Below are 24,414 nucleotides of genomic sequence, written 5' to 3'. Positions count from 1 at the left end.
CAGACCAGAGACGATAAAGTATGTAGGCTAAGATGACGTGCCGTCACCTGTGTTCATTCATTTGTTTTGAAACATTAGTCCAAGCTCCCTGCTTGAGACAACTACCGCGACCTATAATTCAAATGGCCTACGTGATTAGTAATGTGTCTCATTTTGTATGTATGTTCATATGTTCGAGCTACTGTCTGCTTCCTTTATGACTTGTAACCGAGATGGTGGACAGAATAGAATTAGCCATCATCATTGGCAGAAGCGATCAAGCTATCGTCATTAGAAGACCTGTACAATCCTACTTAATCTTCATGTAATCTCAGAGAATATAAGTATTTTTTGTACTTCGTGGTTTCTACTAGAACCTCACATCATTGCCGAATCATCATGAGTTTAACACATCGTCATAACCAAAGAAGATAATACCGACTTCGTAAGTGATCTACAAACCCCAAGACACTCCCATGAATATGGAAGTGCAATACCAACCGACTTAGCGTAAGATTATCGCAAGTCTAACATTACCTCATAGGGCGCCTTATTATACAAGGCAACAGCCCTAATACATTCATTCACTTTTGGCAGTGTAGAATATTATTCTGATATTTAAGTTTTAATGGGGCCAAATGAAAAATTGTATTTATGTATAGACAATTTTTATTATTTATCAGTATTTTCAAAGTTTATACAATGAAATAAAATAAAAAAAGAGGTTTAATCTAATCAGAATAACACATCACTTTAGTCATTTACATAACCAGTCTAGTCTAAACACTTCAGACTGGTTAACCTAAAACAAAATACTACACAGTCCACTATAGTATTTAGTAAGCTGATACAAGGAATTATGATTTACTCACAAATGCTGTAGCACAATCTTTGTAGAAGATTAAAACCAAGAACATAAAAAAATAATCATATAAAAAATGCACCAAAATTTCATTGAAGTTTAATGAAGATATCAATCCTTTCTATTTCCACTAAGAATAACATTTCATGGTAATATTCAAGCTTACAACTTCATATACCTGTGTATATATGCACAATGCTGAATAACAAAAGGAAGAAAACTTTGTGTCAGCCAAAGACAATACTAATTCTTTATTTGGAAATCATACAAAAAATACACATGAACAAGAAGAGTGGAGAAGGTAAATGAAAGTTTCTTAACCTAGCACTGTAGTGTTCATTGAAAACAATTGTAAGAAAAAAACAATAATTTATTTCACCTTTGCATAAAGGTTACACAACCATTTTGCATCAAATTCACTCCGGCCAAAATACTCTGGCTCTGGCTTGACTTCTAATAAAGACTGCAAATGAAGAGCCTTCATCTGCGTTTTCAGTGAGACCCTCCTCCAGATGCTCTTTCTCTTCTTTAAGTAACAGCAATGATGATGGTCATGAATTGGATCATAAAAATATGTGGTTTTTCTTTTTATCGTCCCTTAGGTTGCTGTTGCCTTTTTTTCTATAGATTTTGCAGACAAGTTCACAATAATTATCTCCCCATCAAGTGCAACTTACTTTGGGGTGCAAAACATTAACAAATCTGTCAGTGCAACTGAACATCCTCTCTGATGAGTGACTTTGCTTGTGCATTTTGACACCTGAAAAACAGTCTGGCATTCAGAACCAATGACTATGATTTGCAGAATACAAGACAAAAGTACAACATGCAGTGTAAAAGGATAATATCTATCCTCCATGAGTGCTCCCATGTGTTATGAATCTACAAGAGAAAAACTGTTTCAACATCGTGTGGAAGAATGTCTTTCTTCTGAGTTAACACATTCATTCTAAGATGAACCTAATGAAAAAACCTAATGAAAAAGAACTCTTGGAAAACAAGTGCAGATACAGGATATGACTTCTTTCTAGCATGAGTTTTCACACACCTTTTGAGACACCTTCATTCAAAACAGACGCAGGAGTCAAATTAAATAAAATCATGTAATAAAAACTACTTTGACAGAGATCAAGTAAACAGTTTCTGTCTAGTGTGAATTCTCGTGTCTTTTGACTTATTATTGCTGTTCTGTAGGCCTGGTTGATCTCAGCCAGGCTTAATCCACCTTCTCTGTGAGGGATGTATATTATGTCCATACACTGGTGTCTGTATGTGACTTAATGTAGGGTGAGAATCTTTTAATATCCATCCTGTCTAACTCACCTTGTTGCCAGTCTATAATGCCAAAACCGCATGTCACCAATGGTATTGCCAGCTGGTTTATGAATTCTCTTGGTGTTGTCTAGGGTCTTCAAACAGTGGCTTCCAAAATTTCTCTAGGTATTCCTTGCTCGATGATGTTCATACCTCCACTGTTTCTTTCGTAATCTTCCTATACACAATCTTTGGATTTTCACCAAACTGCCTATTTATCTGTTTTACATTTATCTCCTGTTGTTTTTTCCTATTTGTGAAGCTAGGGCCTTTATATTGGCTTGTTGATCTGCCAGTTTTCCACTCATTTGTTCATCCCCTATTCTGTATTTTTTCTTTATTTTCCTTATTTTCTTGAGCAGATTTTATCAGTGATTTTGATCTCTCATATAGTTGGTCATTTGAGACATCTCTGCACTTAACTGGTTTATTTTATCATGTTGTTTCTTTTTCCTTTCCAGTATGCAACCTCATGTGATGTGTAAGACTTGGTTTGTGGGAAAATGCTTTCCCACATTCCTTGCACATATATGGCTTCTCTCCAGTATGCATTCTCATATGACTTGTCAGACTTGATTTCTGGGAAAATGCTTTCCCACATTCCTTGCATCTGAATGGTTTCTCTCCAGTGTGGATTTTCATATGACTTGCAAGATGTGATTTCTGGGAAAATGCTTTCCCACATTCCTTGCACCTGAATGGATTCTCTCCAGTATGGATTTTCATATGAATTGTGAGATGATGTTTGTGGGAAAATGCTTTCCCACATTCGTTGCACATATATGACTTCTCTGAAGTATGAAATCTCATATGTCTTGTAAGATTTGGTTTGTGGGAAAATGCTTTCCCACATTCGTTGCACATATATGACTTCTCTCCAGTATGCAATCTCATATGATCTGTAAGACTTGATTTCTGGGAAAATGCTTTCCCACATTCCTTGCACCTGAATGGCTTCTCTCCAGTATGGATTCTCATATGACTTGTAAGATGTTGCTTTTGGGAAAATGCTTTCCCACATTCCTTGCACATGTATGATTTCTCTCCAGTATGAAATCTCATATGTCTTGTAAGATTTGGTTTCTGGGAAAATGCTTTCCCACATTCCTTGCACATATATGGCTTCTCTCCAGTATGCAATTTCATATGACTTGTAAGACTTGGTTTCTGGGAAAATGCTTTCCCACATTCATTGCACATATATGGCTTCTCTCCAGTATGCAATCTCATATGAAATGTAAGATGTAGTTTGCGGGAAAATGCTTTCCCACATTCTTTGCACATAAATGGCGTCTCTCCAGTATGCAATTTCATATGACTTGTAAGACTTGGTTTCTGGGAAAATGCTTTCCCACATTCATTGCACATATATGGCTTCTCTCCAGTATGCAATCTCATATGAAGTGTAAGACGTATTTTGCGGGAAAATGCTTTCCCACATTTTTTGCACATAAATGGTTTCTCTCCAGTATGGATTTTCATATGAATTGTAAGATGATGTTTGTGGGCAAATCCTTTCCCACATTCCTTGCACATGAATGGCTTCTCTCCTGTATGGATTCTCATATGAGCTATAAGATTATGTTTCCAGGAAAATGTTTTCCCACAGTCATTGCATATGAATTTCTCTCTGGTAGGATTTGTGATATCATTTGTAAGATTAATTTTCTTGTAAAATGCTTTCTCACAGTAAGTGGATACGAAAGGCTTCTCTCCATTGTCACAGATCCTTCTTTCTTGTTTCACTTCCTTTTTGCAAGTTTCTGGATGTTTTTCATTCACTATTGAATTCATTTCATATGAATATTCATCATCTTCATTAGACTCACAGAATTCCTCTGGCTCTATTTTGATGTCCATCAATGGATCCAGAGACAAAAAGTCTCCATCACTGGTTCCACTAAAGGCAGCCAAGTTGCTGTTTTCTTGATTTATGGAAGGTAGTGATAATGCACCTTCAGTTTCACTTTTCAAAGGAAATTCTAAAGAATGTCCTGGATTCATTTTAGCCTTTATGTCCTGTCCTGTTCTGTAATGACAATGTGTTCAATTCACAACTCTTAACATAAAATTGTTTACAAATAATTACCGAATAAATCTGTTAAAAATTAAGTACAATATCTTGAAGGACTACAACCAGATGTCACTGCTAATGTATGAATCTAATATTCAAAACAAATTTTACTTGTTTAAATTTGTTAAATATGCATACAATAATTCACTGTTGTCCCATACACTTTAAGAATTGCTATTGGTAATGTTCCATGTAGTACCATTAAACAACATGCATTCCCAAAATCCTGATGCTAATCAAAACTGACAAAGGAAGGAAGGTTCTTCTGAGGGAGACTCTGAAATCAAAGAATACAACAAAGAGTTAGGAAACATAATGCCAGAACTGAAGCAGCAAAATAATAAATAAAATTCAATTCAGGTTCCCATAAAGGTCTCAGACCAATTAACAAAGCATGCATTTGATAGTTCTATCCAAACATGAATATAATCCTACCAAACGATGTCCAGACACAGCATCAAAACATTCCTGAGGCAACAATGCAACAATAGATTAACAGTTAATATTGACGCCCACCACCTCACATCTGTAAACCTTCTTAGCTTGACATTACAATACAAATTACTTATGAACATATCTTATTAACAAATCAAAGGCCAAGAATAGAAAATGCAAGAGACCAGCATAGGAGTTTTGTGGGGTAAAAGCAGGAAGGGTACAGTATATAGGGAATGCTTAATTATATGTGATCCAGCTATACATAACACCATATTATCCACAGATGCAGATAATAAGAAGAAAAAATAGTAAGGGTGAATTGAGTAGTAATTTGAAGAGATGAAAATTTTAAAATTAATTTCACTGATTGTTATTGTGGATACAATACATGAGCAGCTATTGTGACCAGCAACACTGATGACGGTCTTGGAAGGTATGTGCTGCAACATTTCTTCAAATATGACATTTTTTTCAGAGCTATAAGAACCAGAGCTTTTTATAAAGGAGTACCTTTCAGTAAATGTTGGAAATGGGTTAACTGGTGGTTAAGTTAAGTATATCTTAGTTTTCCCAGACTACTGAGCTGATTAACAGCTCTCCTAGAGCTGGCCCAAAGGATTAAATATTTTTATGTAACTAGGAACCAATTGGTTACCTAGCAACGGGACCTACAGCTTATTGTGGGATCCGAACCACATTAAATCGAGAAATGAATTTCCATCACCAGAAATAAATTCCTCTGGTTCCGCGTTGGCCGAGCCGAGAATCGAACTTCGGACCACCAGATTAGTAGCCGAACTGGTGGTTAAGAAGAGTGAGTAAAGTTAATGAACAAAGAGGGGTAGCTGCGATGGGAGATATGATATAAGGTTTATGTTTGTATACTTATGAAAATTTCATATTACAGCATTTCCTCGATTAGTGTATCTGCATATGCATGGCTTGCGACTTGGCAATATATTCACATTTAACTCCAGCTCTATCAAAATCTACATGAATGTATATACATAAATAAAAATGAATACAATAAAAAGCCCTTTTGGTTTTCAATGCTGCAAAGGTGGAATGACTACAAATCTTTTAAGTAATTTGTATTTTTCCTAATATGCAAACCTGGATATAATTGCAACACAGGTTGGGAAAACAGCTGCTTAACTTGAAATAAAGTGGTTAACTAACAATGGTAGGGTGGGAGTCCGGCCCATCCCATCCTTATGCTTCACTTTAACCTTTTGGCTCAGGTAGCAGAATGAGGGGTGGCTTGAGGTGAGACATTTATGTAAAGACCTTAAGGTTTGCATGTTCCGAAAAATACAAATTACTTAAAATATTTGTAGTATGTTCCTAAACAAAAACAAACCTCCAGTCTTTATCTATGGAAGCTTACTTCTTGATGGAAGGATTCTCAGTAAATCTCTGAACTGACTGGGCCTCCTTCCTGGTCATGTAGAGCAGAGGAAGGAGTCCCGTGCATCTTACATGTTGAGCTTATGTGATGTTCAGCTATCAGACTTCTGGGCCTTTCGAATTAATGGGCATTTAACATATAGCTTCATCGATTCAAAAAGGTCTTGGATGAACCTATAGTGTTTTGTTTTATTGTCAGCCCCTCTCTCCCTCTGCTAGAGAGAGGGGATGGGCATGCATCTATTAATCTACAGACTTCTAGATTATAGATAGGTACAGCACTTAGTTATTTAGCTCACCTGCATTGCATGCCCATTCAGCATGTGATGATTCGCCAACCTTCCCTCTGCCCTACAGGCGAGGAAGGGTATAAAAAGAGAAAGGGAGGAAGAGGAAGCCAGTCACTCACTCACACACTCTCTTTGTAACTGAACACCTTAGGCGAGATGCTACCTGTCCCTCTAGGGGAGCTGGGTGAGCTACACAACTTGTTGACCAGCCACCACAGGAAGAAAAAGGTGTCCATGGACCCATGGGCAACGTCCCGAAGGTAGAAGGATGTGAATGTAGTTTTTCATGAACACACTCCCACCCTTAGTACAATTGGAACTGACAGGTTCTGGAATGCAAGGTACCGACCAATGCCCCGAACCTTCTAAGCTCTTACTCAAAAAGTACTCCCATCCTTAATTTTCTCGCGAATCCAGAAAGAAACCATTTTCTTGGACACCTCTTCCTTGGTTGAGCCAGTACTAACAAAGATTCGTTGAAATTGAAGATGGAGATGTCGAAACCTCTTTAGATAGCACCACAACACTCGAACTGGACACAGCAGCATATTGTCTTGATCACAACCTGCAAAGTCTTCTAAGAAGAGGTTCGAAAAGAACTTGAATCTGGTCAGGGACTGATGGATTCTCAGTCTTTGCTACAAATTCTGGGACAAACTAGAGTGTGACAGATCCTCATCCCTTCAAGCTTTTAACATCTAAGGAAAGTCCATGATGTTCACCAACTCTCTTTGCCAATGCCAGGGTAAGCAAGAACACAATCTTGAAGGTCAGATCCCTGTCTGACAACTCTCGTAAAGGCTAGGGTGCACAAGTCAAGCTCCGTAAGCCAAGAGTCACATCCCACTCAGGGGGACTGAATTCCCTGGGAGGGCAAAACTGTTTAAAGCTTCTCAACAGCATGGAGATCTCCACAAGGCAATTGCTTTAGTGGCATCAATAAGTTTCTACCGATTCTCATTCGTCAATTTCTGGTGAAAAATACGCAGACTTCCTTCTTCCATTTATTGAATTTTGTTGCGACAGCTGTTTCTCCTTATGGCATTATCAAGCGATTACTGACTTACAATCTGGCCTTTCGGCCTATTTATTTCATCATGTGGGAAGTATGACCTTGAGGTATGGGTACTGGTTAGTCTAGGGATTAACAGCTTAAGGGTGTTGTTTTGGATACAAAGAACATAAGGACATATGTACTGTGACAAAAGTGAAAGTTTAAACAGTGGTTAAATAAATATTCAAAATATAATGCCATGTGCTAGTGTTTCCTTAAATGTATGTTTAAAAGTTAATATGTTACATGTTGGTTTTAAATACAAAATTACAAAATTACATACAGGAATAAAAATTTTGTTTATAGCATGCATAAAGGTACAAATCAGATAATTTCTGTTTATACATAAATGTGTATAACATTAAATTTGAGTGAGTGAGTGTGTGTGTGTGTGTGTGTGTGTGTGTCCAAATGGTCTACATTGGTTAACGGCTGCAGATTTGTGTTGGGCGGGGCCTCAACAACCTGAGCAAGCATGTTACTTGGCTCTCACTGGGTCCTCTCATGTCTTCTAATGGGCGCGATGTTCTCGGTGGGTTGGGGCGTGCTGTCTGGTCCCTGTTGGCTTACGTATTCCTTCTCCTGCTGGAGGGGAGTATATGGTCAGATTCTTGTTGGACCTCCAAGGTCGGCTTCTGAATAGCGATGCTTACCACTTCGGTTATTAAGAGGCGACCATAGTTGTCTTCTCTGTGCACGACCTGGGTGCCTTCTATAAGCTCTTGTAGGGCTGGCTTCCTGTCGTGAACATCTATGTAATGTTGATGGATGGCCCCTTGATTTCTATTGCTGTATCGATCGTCGCCATAAATTCCATAAATCACTGAGTTTCAGTTAAAGGTGGTTTTCAATTATCAGTGCCCTGCCAAGACCAGAACCCCTGCCAATAACCAGGGGCTTCCTGTACTGCTGACTCCACATTGAATGGAGGTGGGATCATGGACATATTCTCCTCTAAAGCATTAAGTCATGTAATGAATTTGAAAAGAAAAACTTTTTGCACTGAAAAAACAATGCTTATCATTCCTATCAGAGAGCTATGCAGATGAATAGCTTCAGCCTCTGGTTGGTGGTGATCTTAACTCATAGTGGTGTGGAGGTAGGCCAAGGGCCACCTCCTTCTTCGGGAAAACTTTGCAGCAAGGGGAATGCTCCGATGGCTAGCAAAGTAATAGGTGCCCGCCCTTGCCCGGCGTGCAGCACTGAGATAAAACAACCAGAAAACACTGACACCTACACTGAAATAGTCATGACCCATCCACTAAGAGTGGTGGGTGCTCCAGGTACACTGTATCCCCTGGCTCTCCAAACTCAACAACTTACTGAAAAGGAGAAGAGATAATAGGAGAATATCCTATGCCTCCTTCCACAATACCATATCAGTCACTAAAAATGGTCTCAGGTATTGAAAAATTTCTATATTTCTTAAACTTACATAAAAAATATGATAAGAAGCGAAGATTATTTACACCTTCCATAGTTTGATAGCAGAATGGGCATAAATAGCAAAAAAAACTGAAAACTAAGGAGGAAGAGGCTCTTCTTGTACACTTAGCTTTGCTTCAAAGTAGGCCAAAAACAGTCCACAACACTGAGTGTGTCTCAAACATGAATCCCATACAATATGGCAGACGAAGACAACACAACAACACATTTATACAGAGGAAGAGATAACTTCCCAGGTTATGGATGGTCCTCTGATTCCTGATGTAATGAAGGCTGGAAGTCTTGTCACTGCGAGGGTTGGTTCAGAGAAGAACTCTTCTCTTTACCCTGGAAGCAGAGCTATCAGGGCTTTCAGTCTTTAACATTCACTCCAATTCGCCATTAACAACTGTAGTTGAACATTTTATGAATCAGAAACAAATATATAAAAGACAAAAAACTGCTGCGCTTGTCTGAAAAATCATTCTGGATCATTGCAGTGGCCTATGTGTCAATTGCAACGAAGCAGAAGACTTAGAGACTTCTGTTATACCATATGGTAAACAGAAAGATGATAATGAATCTTATGAGACACATCTCTGTTTGATGATTCTTGCAATAGTAAATGATTAGCACAAAACAGGAACATAAGCAAGATTCCAAAGCCAACCAGAGACAAGTTTCTGATGGCCATGCAGAGAGATTCAAATTAAGAGTTAATCCTCGACACAGAGAAACAATACTAAGACGAACAATATCTCAGTGAGGAGGCAGTGCTATATCTCTCACTTGAATCCGTAGGCTGAGTTACCTGGTAGTGCTTCCCTCTTTAAATGCGTTCATCTCATAGAGCTATCCAGTGTCTAACAGATACGCTTGAGTGCCTGCATGTTAACCAAAGAAAAGGGGAAAGCATTCCTCTTGTTTGGTGACAATGCCTACCTTGTGGTGCTGTTGCCAAACAATACCACAAGACGTCTCAATTCAAAAATGGAAACTCTTGGGAGGCTTGAAAGACTGTCCTGAGCTTCAGGTTATCACAATTTTTAAAAAGTAAATTGTAATTTCCCCAACCATACAAACATATGATCCTTTACATTAGGAATTACTTTCAATTTAGGCTGAAAAAAGGGATTTTGACAAAGGAAAAATCTATTTCTGGGTGAAGGCCTGTGTCGCCCAGTGAAATGTACCTTATAGCACTCATTTCAAGGTATAAATAATTGCTTAATATACCAGAGAAAAAAGCCATATGGAATGCCAAAGTTACTACCTCTGGATCGATCACCTTCATAGGTGTCGGTATAAAAACGGGGCGAGTGGATGCCACTACCACAGACCTCCAGCCAAATAGTCTCTCCTCTCTCAAAATCCCTCACCAGAGAGGAGCCATTACAACGATCCCCCTCTGCTCGTCCCTATTTCTTCTGCCAAGATTCTACATTCCTGAATACGCACCCAAGCTTGGGCCAGCTAAAGGGTGACGAAAGGAAAAGAGAGGGATGGGTTCACTGGGCGACACAGGCTTTCACCCAGAAATAGAATACTAAAGGGATTTTGACGTAAGGAAAAATCTATTTCTGGGCGATGGCTCGTGTCGCCAGCGAAATATCCTTTAATCTATTATTTCTAGGGTAAATGTACTAACACATACCAGAGAATAAATAAAAATAAAGAAAAAGGTCAGTATAACTGACTCGCTCACCCTCCAAGAGGGTGTCGGTATGAACACTAGGGCGAGTGAGACCACTACCACGAGCCAAATACCAATAGAAATCTCCCACAACAAAAACCCTCCATGAGGAGAGCCGACCCACAGAGTGAGCAGCTCGTACTACTACTACTCCATCCCATGCTGCCGACTGCTGCGCCTCTGGTGGCCCATCCTGAAGTTAGCAGACAATCTTGGGCGAGGGATGGGTAGGGTGGGATTTCGCTGGCGACACGAGCCAATCGCCCAGAAAATAGATTTTCCTTACGTCAAAATCCTTTTCTGGGCTCAGCTCGTGCGCTGCGCGAAATCGTACCAGAGAAATAGCACAAGATTGTAAACAAAAGTAATAAAATAAATCAGCATAGGTCTCAAAATAAAAAATAAAGTAAATATAAAAAAGCAAAAGAATATAATTTTAGCTAAAAAGATACAAATACACAGTGATACCAAAATAGAAATATGCTTTAAATTACCCTTAATTCTAAACATGTTTTCTTAATCATAAGGTAAGTTACATATGTACAGAGGTAAATTGTTGGCTTAACATGTAACAAAAGGTGGATCTGTGAGAAAGAAGGCCATGTATCAAAAGATAATAGACAATTAAAATAATCACAAATGAACAAATTAAACAAACAAGGATTTATAAATATAAAAGGAAAAATGCATATGACTTAATGGTACAAGTACAGGAGTGGGCCGATAAGCAATCCAGTCCAATAAAAAAGGCAAGAAGGGAGGGAACACAAGAGAGGCAGGTAGGTGAGAGGGAGTACCAAAAGGTAATAATAGTGAAAAGAATGCTAATTAATAATATCCAACTTCACAAACTACATAATTAGGCTGTATCAGGTAAGACAACATTTCCTGCAGCCACTGCAGAATATTTAAGGGCCTCTAAAGACTTTAGATAGTGGCGTTTAAATACTGTCGGGGATTTCCAATCCGTATACTTTTTGAGATCATCAAAGTTCATATGATGAAAATAGTTAACTGAGGTAGCTACTGCTCGGATATCATGTACCTGAGGAACTGAATCCGGATTAACTTGTTTAATAAAATAAAGAATTTGTTGTCTGATGCCTTTTAAGGAAATGGTTCCACCTTTCTCTAATAAAAAGAGGACCTGAAGACCTATTAGAAGTCCTGTCAAGATAAGACTTTAATGTAATAACTGGACATAATGATGGGTCTTGTGGAAGAGGGACAATCTTCCATGGAGACCATCTGTTCTGAGGGTCTTCATTCTTTGCCATGAATTTCAGGTCCGGAGAAAGCAGAACTTCTCCTGACAGGATGAAATCAATATGATTTGGTTCTCTAGAGAGCCGACAGCTCTGATATTCTAGCACCTGAGGCCAGGCTCAGTAAAAATAATGTTTTCCTTAGAAGGGTTACATAAGAGCACGATTCATTATCAGTATCTGAGGCTAACTTGAGTACTTCATTTAAAAACCAGGAGACCATATGAGGTCGATTTACTGGTCTCAGCCGAGCACATGCTCTAGGTATAGATGAGAAGTATGAATCTGTTAAATCAATATTAAAGCCAAACTGAAATATCTTTTTCAGGGCGGATTTTAGTCGTAGTAATGGTACTAGCGGCTAGACCTTTTTCGAACAGTTCTAAAAAATGAAATTGCCAGATTCGTATTCATTATCTGAGCATCTGATAATTTTAAAAAGATGGCTAATTTCCTCACTGCTGAATCATATTGCCGGAGTGTCGATTATCTTTTGTCTGATTCCACAAATAATGTGTTAAGCGGGTCAATATTAGCATCTTTCTGTGCCGCAAACTTCATGAAATCCATAAAGTTAGGGCATTCAGAACTCTTAAGGAAGCTGACACAGTCTGAGTTTGTACCACCTGAGTCAGCTTTGGGTTGGGAATCCTTCTGGGCCGGAGTTTCAACTCTAGTAGAAGAGGAAACCAATTGCTCTTCGGCCAGTTGGGTGCTACCAACGCTATCTGAGTTTGTGTAGAACTTTCATCAAAAAGTTTATTGGTGGAAACAGATAAATCTTCTGCCAATCATTCCAGTCTATGGACATCGCATCTGTGGCGTGAGCTAGAGGATCCAAATTGGGAGCCACATAATATGGAAGTTTTTGGTTGGACTCTGTGGCGAACAGGTCCACCTGAAGGTCCGGAATCTGTAGGCAAATCCAATTGAATGATTTTGCGTCCAGAGACCATTCCGATTCCAGCGGAGTTGTCCTGGATAGAGAAGCTGCAATGACATTTTGTACACATGCCAGGTGAGTAGCTGACAGGTGCCAATGATGTTTCATTGCCAGCGAGAAGATCGCTATCATCACGTGACTTATGTGACTTGACTTGGAGCCTCCTCTGTTTAGGCAGTGAACTATCACTGCACTGTCCAAGACTAGTCTGATATGAATATTCCTGGCCGGAGCTAGTCTTTTTAGGGTCAGGAAAACCGCCATTGCTTCCAGGATGTTGATATGAAGCTGGCAGAATACCGTCGACCATGTTCCTTGAACCTTCTGGTGCTGAGAATAACCCCCCCATCCACTCAGAGAGGCATCTGTGTGGACTACTAGAGACGGTGGGGGAAATTGGAGTGGAACTGACTTGGAAAGACTGTTGATTGTCGTCCATGGACGTAGTCTTTTCCTCAGTATCAGCGGAATCAAGGAGATCTTGTCTCTGAGTCTGATGTTGGCTCTTTTCCGCCATACCCGGTTGATGTCCTTCAGTCTTGCTTTCAACAAGAGATCTGTTAGTGAAGCAAACTGAAGTGAACCTAGTACTCTTCCTTGGGTACGGCGAGACGCCCGTCTGTTTTTTAGAAATTGCCTCTTAGCTTTCCCTATCTCTTTGCACTTGGTTGGCGGAAGAGAGTTTGTGTGGTTAGATCCCACTTGATTCCTAACCATTGAAAGTGAGACGCTGCAATGAGACGGGACTTTTCCTTGTTTATCTGGAACCCCAGATATTCTAGGAATTTTATTACTTTGGCTGTTGCCCTGCGACATTCCTTGTCATTGGGTGCCCAAATATGCCAGTCGTCTAGGTAAGCTACTAGTGTAACCCCTGGAGCTCTTAGTTCCTGAACTATTGTCTCTCCCAGTTTGGTGAATATTCTGGGCTCTATAATGAGCCCAAATAGCATTACCCTGAACGAGTAAGCCTGTCTTCCTAGTTTGAATCCTATATAGGGAGAAAAGTTTCCCGCTATCGGGACGTGATAATAAGCGTCTGTAAGATTGATAGAGGTGGTGACGGCCCCAGGGGGAAGTAAGGTCCGTACCTGCGAGACAGTTAGCATGCGAAACTTGTCGCATTGAATGTACGAGTTGAGACGGGACAAGTCCAGAATCACTCTTCGTTTGTCCGTATCCTTCTTTGGCACAGTGAACAAACGTCCTTGAAACTTCAGGTGTCTGACTTTCTTGCCTTCTTCTGGAGAAGGTCTTTGACATAATTTAGAAGGTCTGTCATTGGGATTTGGTGGAATCTGACTGGCGGAGGAGGCCCTTTTATCCATCTCCACCCCAGACCTTTTGATACTATACTTTGGGCACATGGACTGAAGGTCCAATGGTCCCGGAAGAGGTACAGTCTCCCACCTACCTGGACTGGATCATTGGTTGATTGAGGTCTTACTTCCTCTGCCTCCTCTGAAACCTCTGCCCCTACAGGTGGCTCTGGAACCAGCTCTATGCCGGTAAGCTCCTCTTGCTCTACTGCCTCTTCCTTGCCTATTATAGGTTTGAAAGGCTCCCTGTGTTTCAAACGAAGCGTTGAAGGCAGGGGAGGTCACAAATGTAGCCGAACTCAAGGGTTGTTGAGTTGGCTTACTTTGTACTAGGACAAACTGTTGTTGTGGTCTTGCCTTAGACGTTGAAGGTTGACCAAGCTGGGAGACAGGGACTGCTTGTACCACTGTCTATGACTGAGAGGTCTGGAAGGGCTGATACTTCCTGACCCTCTTCCTATTTTTGGGTTGTGGTCCGGAGGCTTCAAACTTCTTCTTGAACGGAAGGCCCCAGCGGACATGAAGGTTCTGATTCGCCCTAGCTGCCTCACTGATGACGCCATTAATTACGTCCTCAGGGAAGAGTTTTGGTCCCCAGATTGAAGCCTTAATGAGTTTATTAGGCTCATGCCTGATGGAAGCGTAGGCAAGGACATGCTTCCAGCAATTCCGCCTACCAACCACAAAATCATACAGGTCACTTTGGAAAGTCGGCAGCAGTGACTTTGTTAGGACCCGGAATAAAGGTTCCTCAGAGTAGACCGAAGCCGTCAATTCCGCTGTGGTAACGGAATTGATTGACCTACTCAGTCTACATTTAGCTTTGAATTCTGCCTTTACCAAGGCCTCTGGAATTCTGGGTAACCTTTCACTAAATTGTGTGGAAGCACACTCTGGGTCGAGTCTGCCCACTGTGAAAGATTCCGGATCGCCTACCCAGCACTCCAGATCTCCGGGAAAGAGCAGAGAGGTAGGTTCTGTCTCTCTAAGTTGAGGCATTGGTTTTTCCTCTATTCCAGCCTGCAGAGTTAATTCTGCAATCTTGGAAGTACAAGGGGTCGGGATGTTATCCCCTACCTCGAACATCGTATAACAACCTTTCTTTGGCGTCAACTTCGTGTTGATGCACTCCCATTCTGAAAGAGTGCGGACCCATGCCGACTGTGCCTGGTCCCTAGGATAGATCACTGTCTCCTTGGGGACTTTGTCTACCCTTACAAAGGCTTCTTCGGCTAAATGAGTGTAGCCCGGGAAGGGAAATTGGATACCCGCCGGGAAGAATTCATAATCTTCCACCGGACGGGTACCACATCCTTCAATTGTCAGCATGCCCTCAGAGAAAGGAGCATGCAGAGCCAACCGCCATGGGTTGCTGTCCTCAAATGGCGGGAGCTTAGATGCATCCGGTACAACAAAGGATTGCTGTGTGCCTCCAGACTGAATAAGTCCGGCCAGCAAACTCTCCTGAGTTTGTAGTCTCTGAGCAAGAGACAAGATGGATTGTCCTGATGTCTCTAAGCCCGAAGCGAGCTGAGAAGACATCAACTGGAATCTCGAGTCTACCATGCTGCCCATCTTCTCCATGAGGAGATTTGCAAAGGTGTCAGGGTTAAAGCCGGATTCCAATGGTCTGGTTTTAGGACCTTTAGCTCTCGACCCCTTATGTGGGGGAGTAGCTTTCGCCTGGGCAGTCAAAGACCTGGTAGCCAATGATGACCTGGCGGAGTCCACTGGAGAGCTTAGCTGGTCTGGCAGCCTTCTGCAGGGACTTCTTTGTTAAAGTTTTCACCTTGGGGATTTCAGAACCAGATCTATCCCCAAGGATCCAGGACTTCGAGAAGCCCTGGAAGGAAGATGAAGAAGAAGATGGACTAAAAATATTAATTTTAGAGCTAATACCTCCTGCCTCACTTACCTCCCTACCTCCTTCCTGCGAGTCGATGGCCATCGGTTCTCGATGTAGGCTGATGTCTGCTACCTCTCCGGTCACTTCCTCACATAAACCCTCTTCAAGGGGGATCTGGGTATCTAGACGGATCCTCTCTATGATAGGAGCCACAAGTTCCCTAGCTACTGCTGCCGAAATCCTAGCATTGGGATAGAGGAGAGAACAATCTCCTCCGACAGCATATGAGGCATCCAGCGGTTACATTCCTACCATAGCCGCCTACCCAGGTTTTAAGGCTTGCTAGTGAGGAGGCCTTAAGCACCAGAGGGGTCTGTAAGAAAGGACGAAATCAGATTCTCCAGAAATTTCCCCTCCTATATGCAACTATGTTCAAAAATAAACATTACTATGGTGCGGATGGTACTTACCGACTCATTAGTTATGTTCTGTACTAAGCCGTAACATACTTCGCAGCCATCCGTATGCCAGACTAAGAAGTTTTCCATCGGTACTGAACAGCTGGCATGAGATCGGCAGACTACATGCCCACAAGGTTGTTGGATAACAGCAAACAGCCCAACTCCAGACAGTGTACCATCTGTAAGTTAGAATTGATACATGAGTACACTTAAACTATTTTTATGATAACTAGTTACAGGGAAAAATAAACTCTTCAGTAAGAATTGTATTTAAAAACAAGCTGTGAAAGTCTCCGCTTGCTCTGGAATCCATAATTTCATTATTGTGATCGCTAATACTGATGGAACTGGCTTAATACGAGCAGAACAGGGAGCCAGGGAAACCTGGTCTGAATCTGAACGCACCGGAAAAGAGTAGCTATTCCAAGTTAATTGGAAAAGTATTCTAAACCTGGTTCCACCCCCACCGGAATGGGGGCGGTAGCGAAAAAATAGCGAATAATGGAAAACTGAGCAGCGGACACAGCAGTACTAATAACTTCCGGTGTGTAATAACCCGGCGAGAGTAATGATAGATCACACTTCGACCAGGAAACACAGAGCCGGAGAAGTACCCACAGAGATTACAAAAACTCTATTCCTTGACCTCCTCCGACTAATCCCCCGGGAATAATGCTCGACGCTCCAGCTGTCGTTCCCCGGAAGGGTTAGTAGAACAGCGAGCTAATGAAACACCACTGGAAACAAAACAGCCAGAAGGGAAGAGCACGGAAGGGGAAGGGTAACTAGTAAAATTACAAAAAAGGGGGTACTAACAGAAATATGTAAACTACAACTACTTACTATGAGATTCAGGGCCTCTGTAACACGGTTTTTTTGCAATAACTTTTTATATATGCATTTCATAAATATAACGCTTATTCAGAATACACATTATATCTACACATAAATTTTGACTGTATTCTGCATTACGTAGGTTGAATAAATTTGGTACTTATAATGTAAAAGTGACTTTTTTTGAAGACAGGCCAACTCATTCAGAGAAAAGGTTTCGAACACACTCGTTACGTAACTTATGACAGCATTTCTTCCCTCTTTCTCGATGGATGATTGGCTATACGTAACGAAAGCTAGACCTCTGGCAACAATGACATAAAAAATGTAAATACAAGCAAAGTAGTACACCTTTATGAACTCTGAAACCTCTCCACTGATAATTGTCATAATGAACAAATCAACAAAATATGTTAATAAATACAAAAACACTTCGATTATTAGTCTAACTCCAAAATAAGTTTCCTAAGAAATTACTTTATAGGTCACAATCAGATTGACAAGTTGTAGGGAATAGTTGGTAATTTTTCAAAAACATAGTTGACAAGATGATTTGATAACTGCTATATCCAATGTCAAGCAATTTTTATTTATTGGCTATCTACCTATTTACTAAAAAAATAAAAAAAAATAGCCGTTACCGCATTTTGGCTTTGAACCTTCAACAATAATTATTGTCAGAATGATGATTTATGAGGCTCCACCCACTTTGGCCTCGTTATAATTCAGGATAACACTGAAGGCTATCATGGGCATTGTTGGATTAGAAAATTTAACTTCTAGCTATAAAAACTCATTTCTCGAGTAGTTGCAAGAAGTGCTAAATGATCCTCAAGGATCCCAGCAGTTGGCCTAAACATTTAATTCATGTATATTACTGCTATTACTACAGCAGTATTACTACGCTAGCACAGATACCCCACCCACATCTATGTATCGTTCCGCCATTCATAAAGTCTTTGTCATGGCCACGGGCTTTCTCTTGACTGTTAAAAGTTGCAAGTCGTAAGACAAATGCAGTTTTGCAACCACGGGGAAAATTCCAAATCCTGTTAGCCATTATTGACTGCTATGGGTTTCAGAGCCGATGGAATAAGGTGAATGATTTTCTGTCTGGTGGATGGGCGGGGCAACATTTCTTCATATGTTGTTTACCTTGCTTACGTAATGAATGTTTTTCGACTCTTGGCTCGTAATCATTGGCCATGGCATCGGCTGGATAATTTTTACTCTATAAAAATTAAAATTATCAGGTTTAGGTCATTGATAATGCTGCCAAAATTTGTGTGTGGTTGTAAAATATACATATGTCAACTTTCAGCTACATCCCATGCTTTGATAAGGAGCAAAGTCCTAAAAACTGTGTTACAGAGGCCCTGAATCTCATAGTAACCTCCTCCGACTAAACCCCCGGGATGGTGCTCAACGCTTCAGCTGCCGTTCCCTGTAAGGGTTACTAGAACAGTGAGCTAACGAAACACCACCGGAACAGGTCCGGGCCGGAAGGAAGAGCACGGAGGGGGAAGGGTAATTAGTAATCGCCTGGCAACAGCGACCGGTCAGGTGATTATCACCTCCCGAGAAGCCGTGGAAAAACCTACAACTAAAGGGGGCAGAAGATGGCAGGCCAACTGACACCCTAAAGGAGGTATTAGCCGAGGCTATACTCAACCAAAATATTGAAACAGGAATTATTGGAAGTACCGACAAATAAAATAATCCATCTACTAACCTAGCCAAAACCTTCCAAAATCAGATATACCGATCTGGTCAGGTGGTTAAGGACGGCGCCTACTGGAACGCCGTGAAAGAGGAAACTCAGAACCTAAACTAACCCTCCAAAATCAAATATATCGACTTGGTCAGGAAAGATGGGTCTAGCACCTACATTCTGTGACAAGAGAGAATTCTCTAGTAAAGGATCACTTTCCAAAACTAATCTAATAGTCTGGTCAGGATCACCAGAACTAAAACCAACTAAGGTAGAGAGAAAAAACTCTTAACCGCCCAGCCTAACTTATCAAAATCTAACCTAGATCTGGTCAGGTAGGCTAGGAACGGTAATAAGCAGCCAAGGATAGATAATATTCGTGTAGGATTCCCAACCTCATCAATATAATAGCATTAATATTGTAACATAAACTAAATAGCAATAAAATAATCTACATAAAATGCATGAGCACCGTGAAATAATGAGAATTATCATTTCTCAAATAAAATGTATAACATTATGCTAGCCTAGGTCGTTTCAACACAATATTCGCACGTGTAGTAGAAGGCAATTTTTATTTAAAACAACCTATCGGAACCCATCAGGAGCGAAATGGTAAAATTCCACGATAACAGTAACGTATACTGTAATGATCAAAAGGGATAATGATTTGTCGTAATAAAAAAGTTGAGGAGACTAAATCCGCGAACACAATGCATTTAAATAGCCGCCCCGAGAGACGATACGCTCGGCTCCCCAGTAACATTACAATAAAAAACACCACATAAAATGCACCGTTGTCCAAGCGCGTTTAAAGTCATCAAAATAATACTCAACTTAGATGAAGATGCTTCTTGAAGTTCAGAAGACATGATAAATCCAAAAATCACCAAAAGAGAGGAGAGACTATTTGGCTGAGGTCTGTGGTAGTGGCATCCACTTGCCCCATTTTTATACCGACACCTATGACGGTGATCGATCCAGAGGTAGTAACTCTGGCAATCCATATGGCTTTTTTCTCTGGTATATTTAGCAATTATTTATACCTTGAAATGAGTGCTATAAGGTACATTTCACTGGTCGACACAGGCCAATCCCAGAAATGGCCGTTGAAGTTTCAAATAAGGTGACTAGGCAGTTTACTGTCCGCTTGACATAAATATTCCAATTTGGTTTAGGCCCAGGCAGCAGAATGAGGGGTGGCATGATGTACACCTATATGTAAAGGACCTCAGGTTTGTATAGTTAGGAAGAATACAATTTAATTTTAAAAATTGTGTAGAATACAATTTAATTTTAAAAATTGTGGTTTGTTCCTACACGATATACAAACCCTCGGTCCTTTACATTAGGAAGACTCATTGATTGGTGGAAGGAATCTGAGTGAGCCTTTATGAACAGACTGGTGTTCACCCAACCTATGGTCCCCTTCCTGCTCATTAGAGCAAAGAAAGGGACCCAGCTTCTGTTCATATGAAGGAGGAAACGTAACCTCATATGAAAAAGCAATCAAAAACTTTATTGTCAGCAACATTTAGGCAAATACAAGAATTGGGCTTGTCTAATGCCAGACCTCCTTTCCCCCCTTGCTAGGGAAAGGGGAGGATATATATGCTTCTATAATCTAATCAAAGAATATAGAAAGGTTACTCTATCATATAGAGGCAGTTCCCAGTTATTGCCAGGGGTTCTGTTCTCAAAAGGATGCTGATAAGCGAAAACCGCCATTAAACAAAACTCTGCGATTTATGACGCTTATGGCGGCGAGTTTCAGTTAATGGTGCCGATAACCAGTTAATGGTGCCTCTTAGGTATGTTATGGCTCCATAACTCTATTACTGGCACCTTATGGCGCCGTTAACCGAAACTTGGCCCATTATGGCGCCATAAAAGGGATTTTGACGTAGGAAAAATCTATTTCTGGGTGATTGGCTCGTGTCGCCCTATGAAATATCCTTAAGTTCATTATTTCTAGGTAAAATTAACCTAAAATTACCAGAGAAAAAATAAAATCAAGAAAATGTCAGTAAAACTGACTCGCTCACTCTATAAAAGAAGTGTCGGTATGGAAATAGGGGCGAGTGGGATCACTACCACGAGTCATTTACCATTTAGACCTTCCAACATAAAATCCCCACCTGAGAGAGCTGATACTAAAGGGTGATGCGACTGCTACTACTACTACTACCGACGCCACGCTGACAGCAGCGCCCCTAGCGGTCATCCTTAATCTATGAACATCTTGTCCTGTAGGGTGGGTAAAAGAAATAGGGTGGGTTTCATAGGGCGACACGAGCCAATCACCCAGAAATAGATTTTTCCTACGTCAAAATCCCTTTTCTGGGCTCAGCTCGTGTCGGCCTATGAAATAGTACCAGAGAAACAGACAAGATGGAATAAAGGACAAATGAAACCCAATAGTAAAAAAGTAATATAATATAAGTGAATCAAGACACATTACAGTATACTAACAAAAGTACTTAAAGCTAGCTTATACTAAACAATGGCAGGGTAAACATAGCAAATTAATATAAAGTACTTAAAATTAGCTTATACTAGACATGGTGATATATAATAGTATAATGGCAAATAGAACAATATAGAATGATTCACTTAATTTAAATATTTACAAAATATACAAACTCATTGTGTTCTACCCTAGCATAAAAATAAGGGTAGAAACACTGAAGTACATTATATGTACACAACGTGGATGACCCTAGCAAAAAAAATAAGGGGCATTCCACCAATACGATTCTAGCGGCTAAGGCTAGAGTATCCCGAGAAGCATGGCAATAGGGTGAGGCATGTTGGACGAGGTAGGTAGAAAGGAGACCTGGATCTATACTACAACTACTGTGCAGTATCAGGAGAAACAATGTTTCCCGCTGCTACTGCTGAAAATTTTAAAGATTCCAAGGACTTTAGATAATGACGTTTAAAGACTGTCGGTGATTTCCATCCAGTATACTTTTTAAGATCCTCAAAATTCATATGTTGGAAATAATTAATTGAGTGGCTACTCTCTGATATCATGTGCTTTTGGAAATGATTCAGGGTTGGCTTGTTTAATGAAGTAAAGGATCTGTTGTCTGATTCCTTTCACTGATAAAGTGCCACCTTTTTCTCTCATAAAGAGAGGACCTGAGGATCTAGAGGATGTACGAGATAGAAAGGCTCTTAAAGTTGATACTGGGCAAAGAGAAGGATCTTGCGGAAGTGGGGATGACTTTCCAAGGGGTGGGGCCCACCCCCCTTGCAAGGGGAATCCTCATTTTTAGCTAAAAAAAAAGCTGCGATCCAGAGAAAGTAGAACTTCTCCTGAGGGGAGAAATTCTACATGACCCGCATCTCTGGATAGAGCCGACAGTTCTGAAATTCTGGCTCCTGAAGCCAGGCTTAACAAAAATAACGTCTTTCTAAGTAGCATTATGAATGCGCAAGACGAGTTGTCAGTATCTGAGGCTAGTTTGAGGACATCATTTAAGAACCATGAAACTGAAGTAGGCCTTTGAGAAGGTCTAAGTCTAGCACAGGCTTTGGGAATAGACGTAAAGTAAGATTCTGTTAAGTCTATTTGGAAACCCAACTGAAAGATTTTCTTCAAGGCCGATTTATTAGTAGTAATGGTGCTAGCTGCTAAGCCTTTTTCAAACAAGGATCTGAAAAAGGATATAGCTAAGTTAACTGTCACGGTTGTAGTGTTCGATACTTTCAGGAAGGATGCTAATTTTTTAACAGCTGAGTCATATTGTCTAATAGTTGACTCTCTTTTATCTGATTCTAGAAAGAGGATGTTTTGTGGATCAATGTTAGCATCTTTTTTAGCCGCAAACTTCATGAAGTCCATAAAGTTAGGGTCTGAAGAATTCCTGAGGAAGCGAACACAGTCCTCATTTGTACTGATTGCCGACAGCTTGGGATTGGGAATCCGTTGAGGTCGGAGACCCAATTCCAGAAGCAGAGGATACCAGTTGCTTTTTGGCCAATCTGGAGCAATCAGAGCTACTAGTCCCTTGAAAGTCCTCAGCTTGCTCAAAACTTTCAAAAGAAGATTCACTGGAGGAAATACGTAGATTTTCTTCCATTGATTCCAGTCCAACGACAGGGCGTCCGTGGCATAAGCCAGAGGGTCCAGGTTGGGGGCCACATAGCAAGGGAGCTTGTGGTTCGCTTGTGAGGCGAAGAGATCTAACTTGGAGACCTGGGACTCTCTGGCATATCCACTGGAATGACCTGTCGTCTAGGGACCATTCTGACTCCAGAGGGACTGACCGGGACAGTGCGTCCGCTATCACATTTCTTACCCCTGCCAAGTGGGTGGCAGATAGATGCCATCTGTGCTTGTCTGCTAGAGCAAAGATGGCTATCATGACATGATTCACGTGTTTGGATTTGGACCCTCCTCTGTTGATGCAATGTACTACCACTGCACTGTCCAAAACTAGTCTTAGATGAGACTTCTTTGGGGGAAGGAGTCTCTTCAGGGTAAGAAATACTGCCATTGCTTCCAGAACGTTTATGTGGAGCTGGCGGAATTGAACGGACCAAGTCCCCTGAACTTGCTTGAATTGAGAATATCCCCCCAACCGGACAGGGAGGCATCCGTGTGAATGGTTAACACCGGAAGGGGATATTGAAGGGGTACCAATTTGGTAAGATTCTTCACTTTTGTCCATGGACGGAGCTGATTGCGAAGGATCTGTGGAATTACTGACAACTTGTCCCGAGATTTGACGTTTGCTCTTGATCGCCAAACTCGATTTATATCTTTCAGTCTTGCTTTCAGGAGGATGTCTGTCACTGAGGCAAACTGAAGAGAACCTAGGATTCTTTCCTGGTTTCTCCTTGACGTTTGTTTGCTTTTGAGAAATTGCCTCACAGACTTGGCTATTTCTTTCCTTTTGACCACTGGAATTGACAGATTGTGGGAGGATAAATCCCATTGGATTCCTAGCCACTGAAAACGAGACTCCGGAGTGAGTCTGGATTTCGTTTTGTTTATCTGGAACCCCAGATGTTCCAGAAATTGTACTACCTTCTTCGTGGCTTTGAGGCATTCCTCGACCGTTGGTGCCCAGATCAACCAATCGTCGAGGTATGCTGCTACCATTATCCCTTGTGTTCTCAACTGTTGAACTACCACTTCTGCTATTTTCGTGAATACCCTGGGGGCTACATTCAGACCAAAGGGCATCACTTTGAATGAGAACTTCTGATTTCCTAGTTTGAAGCCTAGGAATGGACGGAAGTGTCTGGCTATAGGGATATGATAGCATGCGTCTGTAAGATCGATAGAGGTTGTGACGGCCCCACGGGGAAGTAAGGTCCGTACCTGCGAGATGGTGAGCATTTTGAACTTGTCGCAACGAATGAAAGAGTTTAGCTTTGACAAGTCTAAGATTACCCTTCTTTTTGTTGAGCCTTTCTTTGGCACGCTGAACAAGCGACCTTGAAATTTTAGATGCTTGACTCTCGCAATAGCTCCTTTCTGAAGGA

At 40.9% G+C, this 24,414-nt stretch overlaps 1 protein-coding gene across 2 annotated transcripts in view; it reads right to left on the bottom strand.

The window, feature by feature from the left end:
• Positions 1-659: 659 nt before the first annotated feature.
• Positions 660-24,414, bottom strand: part of LOC135204843 (zinc finger protein OZF-like) — a 197,744-nt gene continuing 173,989 nt past the window's right edge. For both annotated transcript variants that reach the window (XM_064235052.1, XM_064235053.1), the window contains exon 4: positions 660-4,506. In XM_064235052.1, the coding sequence (XP_064091122.1) occupies positions 2,591-4,159 (1,569 nt within the window). In that variant the 5' untranslated portion in view covers positions 4,160-4,506 and the 3' untranslated portion in view covers positions 660-2,590. The remainder of the gene's footprint in view (positions 4,507-24,414) is intronic.

The sequence above is a fragment of the Macrobrachium nipponense genome, chromosome 47, assembly GCF_015104395.2.
Source record: "Macrobrachium nipponense isolate FS-2020 chromosome 47, ASM1510439v2, whole genome shotgun sequence".
Lineage (NCBI taxonomy): Eukaryota > Metazoa > Arthropoda > Malacostraca > Decapoda > Palaemonidae > Macrobrachium > Macrobrachium nipponense.
Note: the sequence above shows the minus strand (reverse complement) of the source record. Positions and strands in the feature narration are given on the sequence as shown.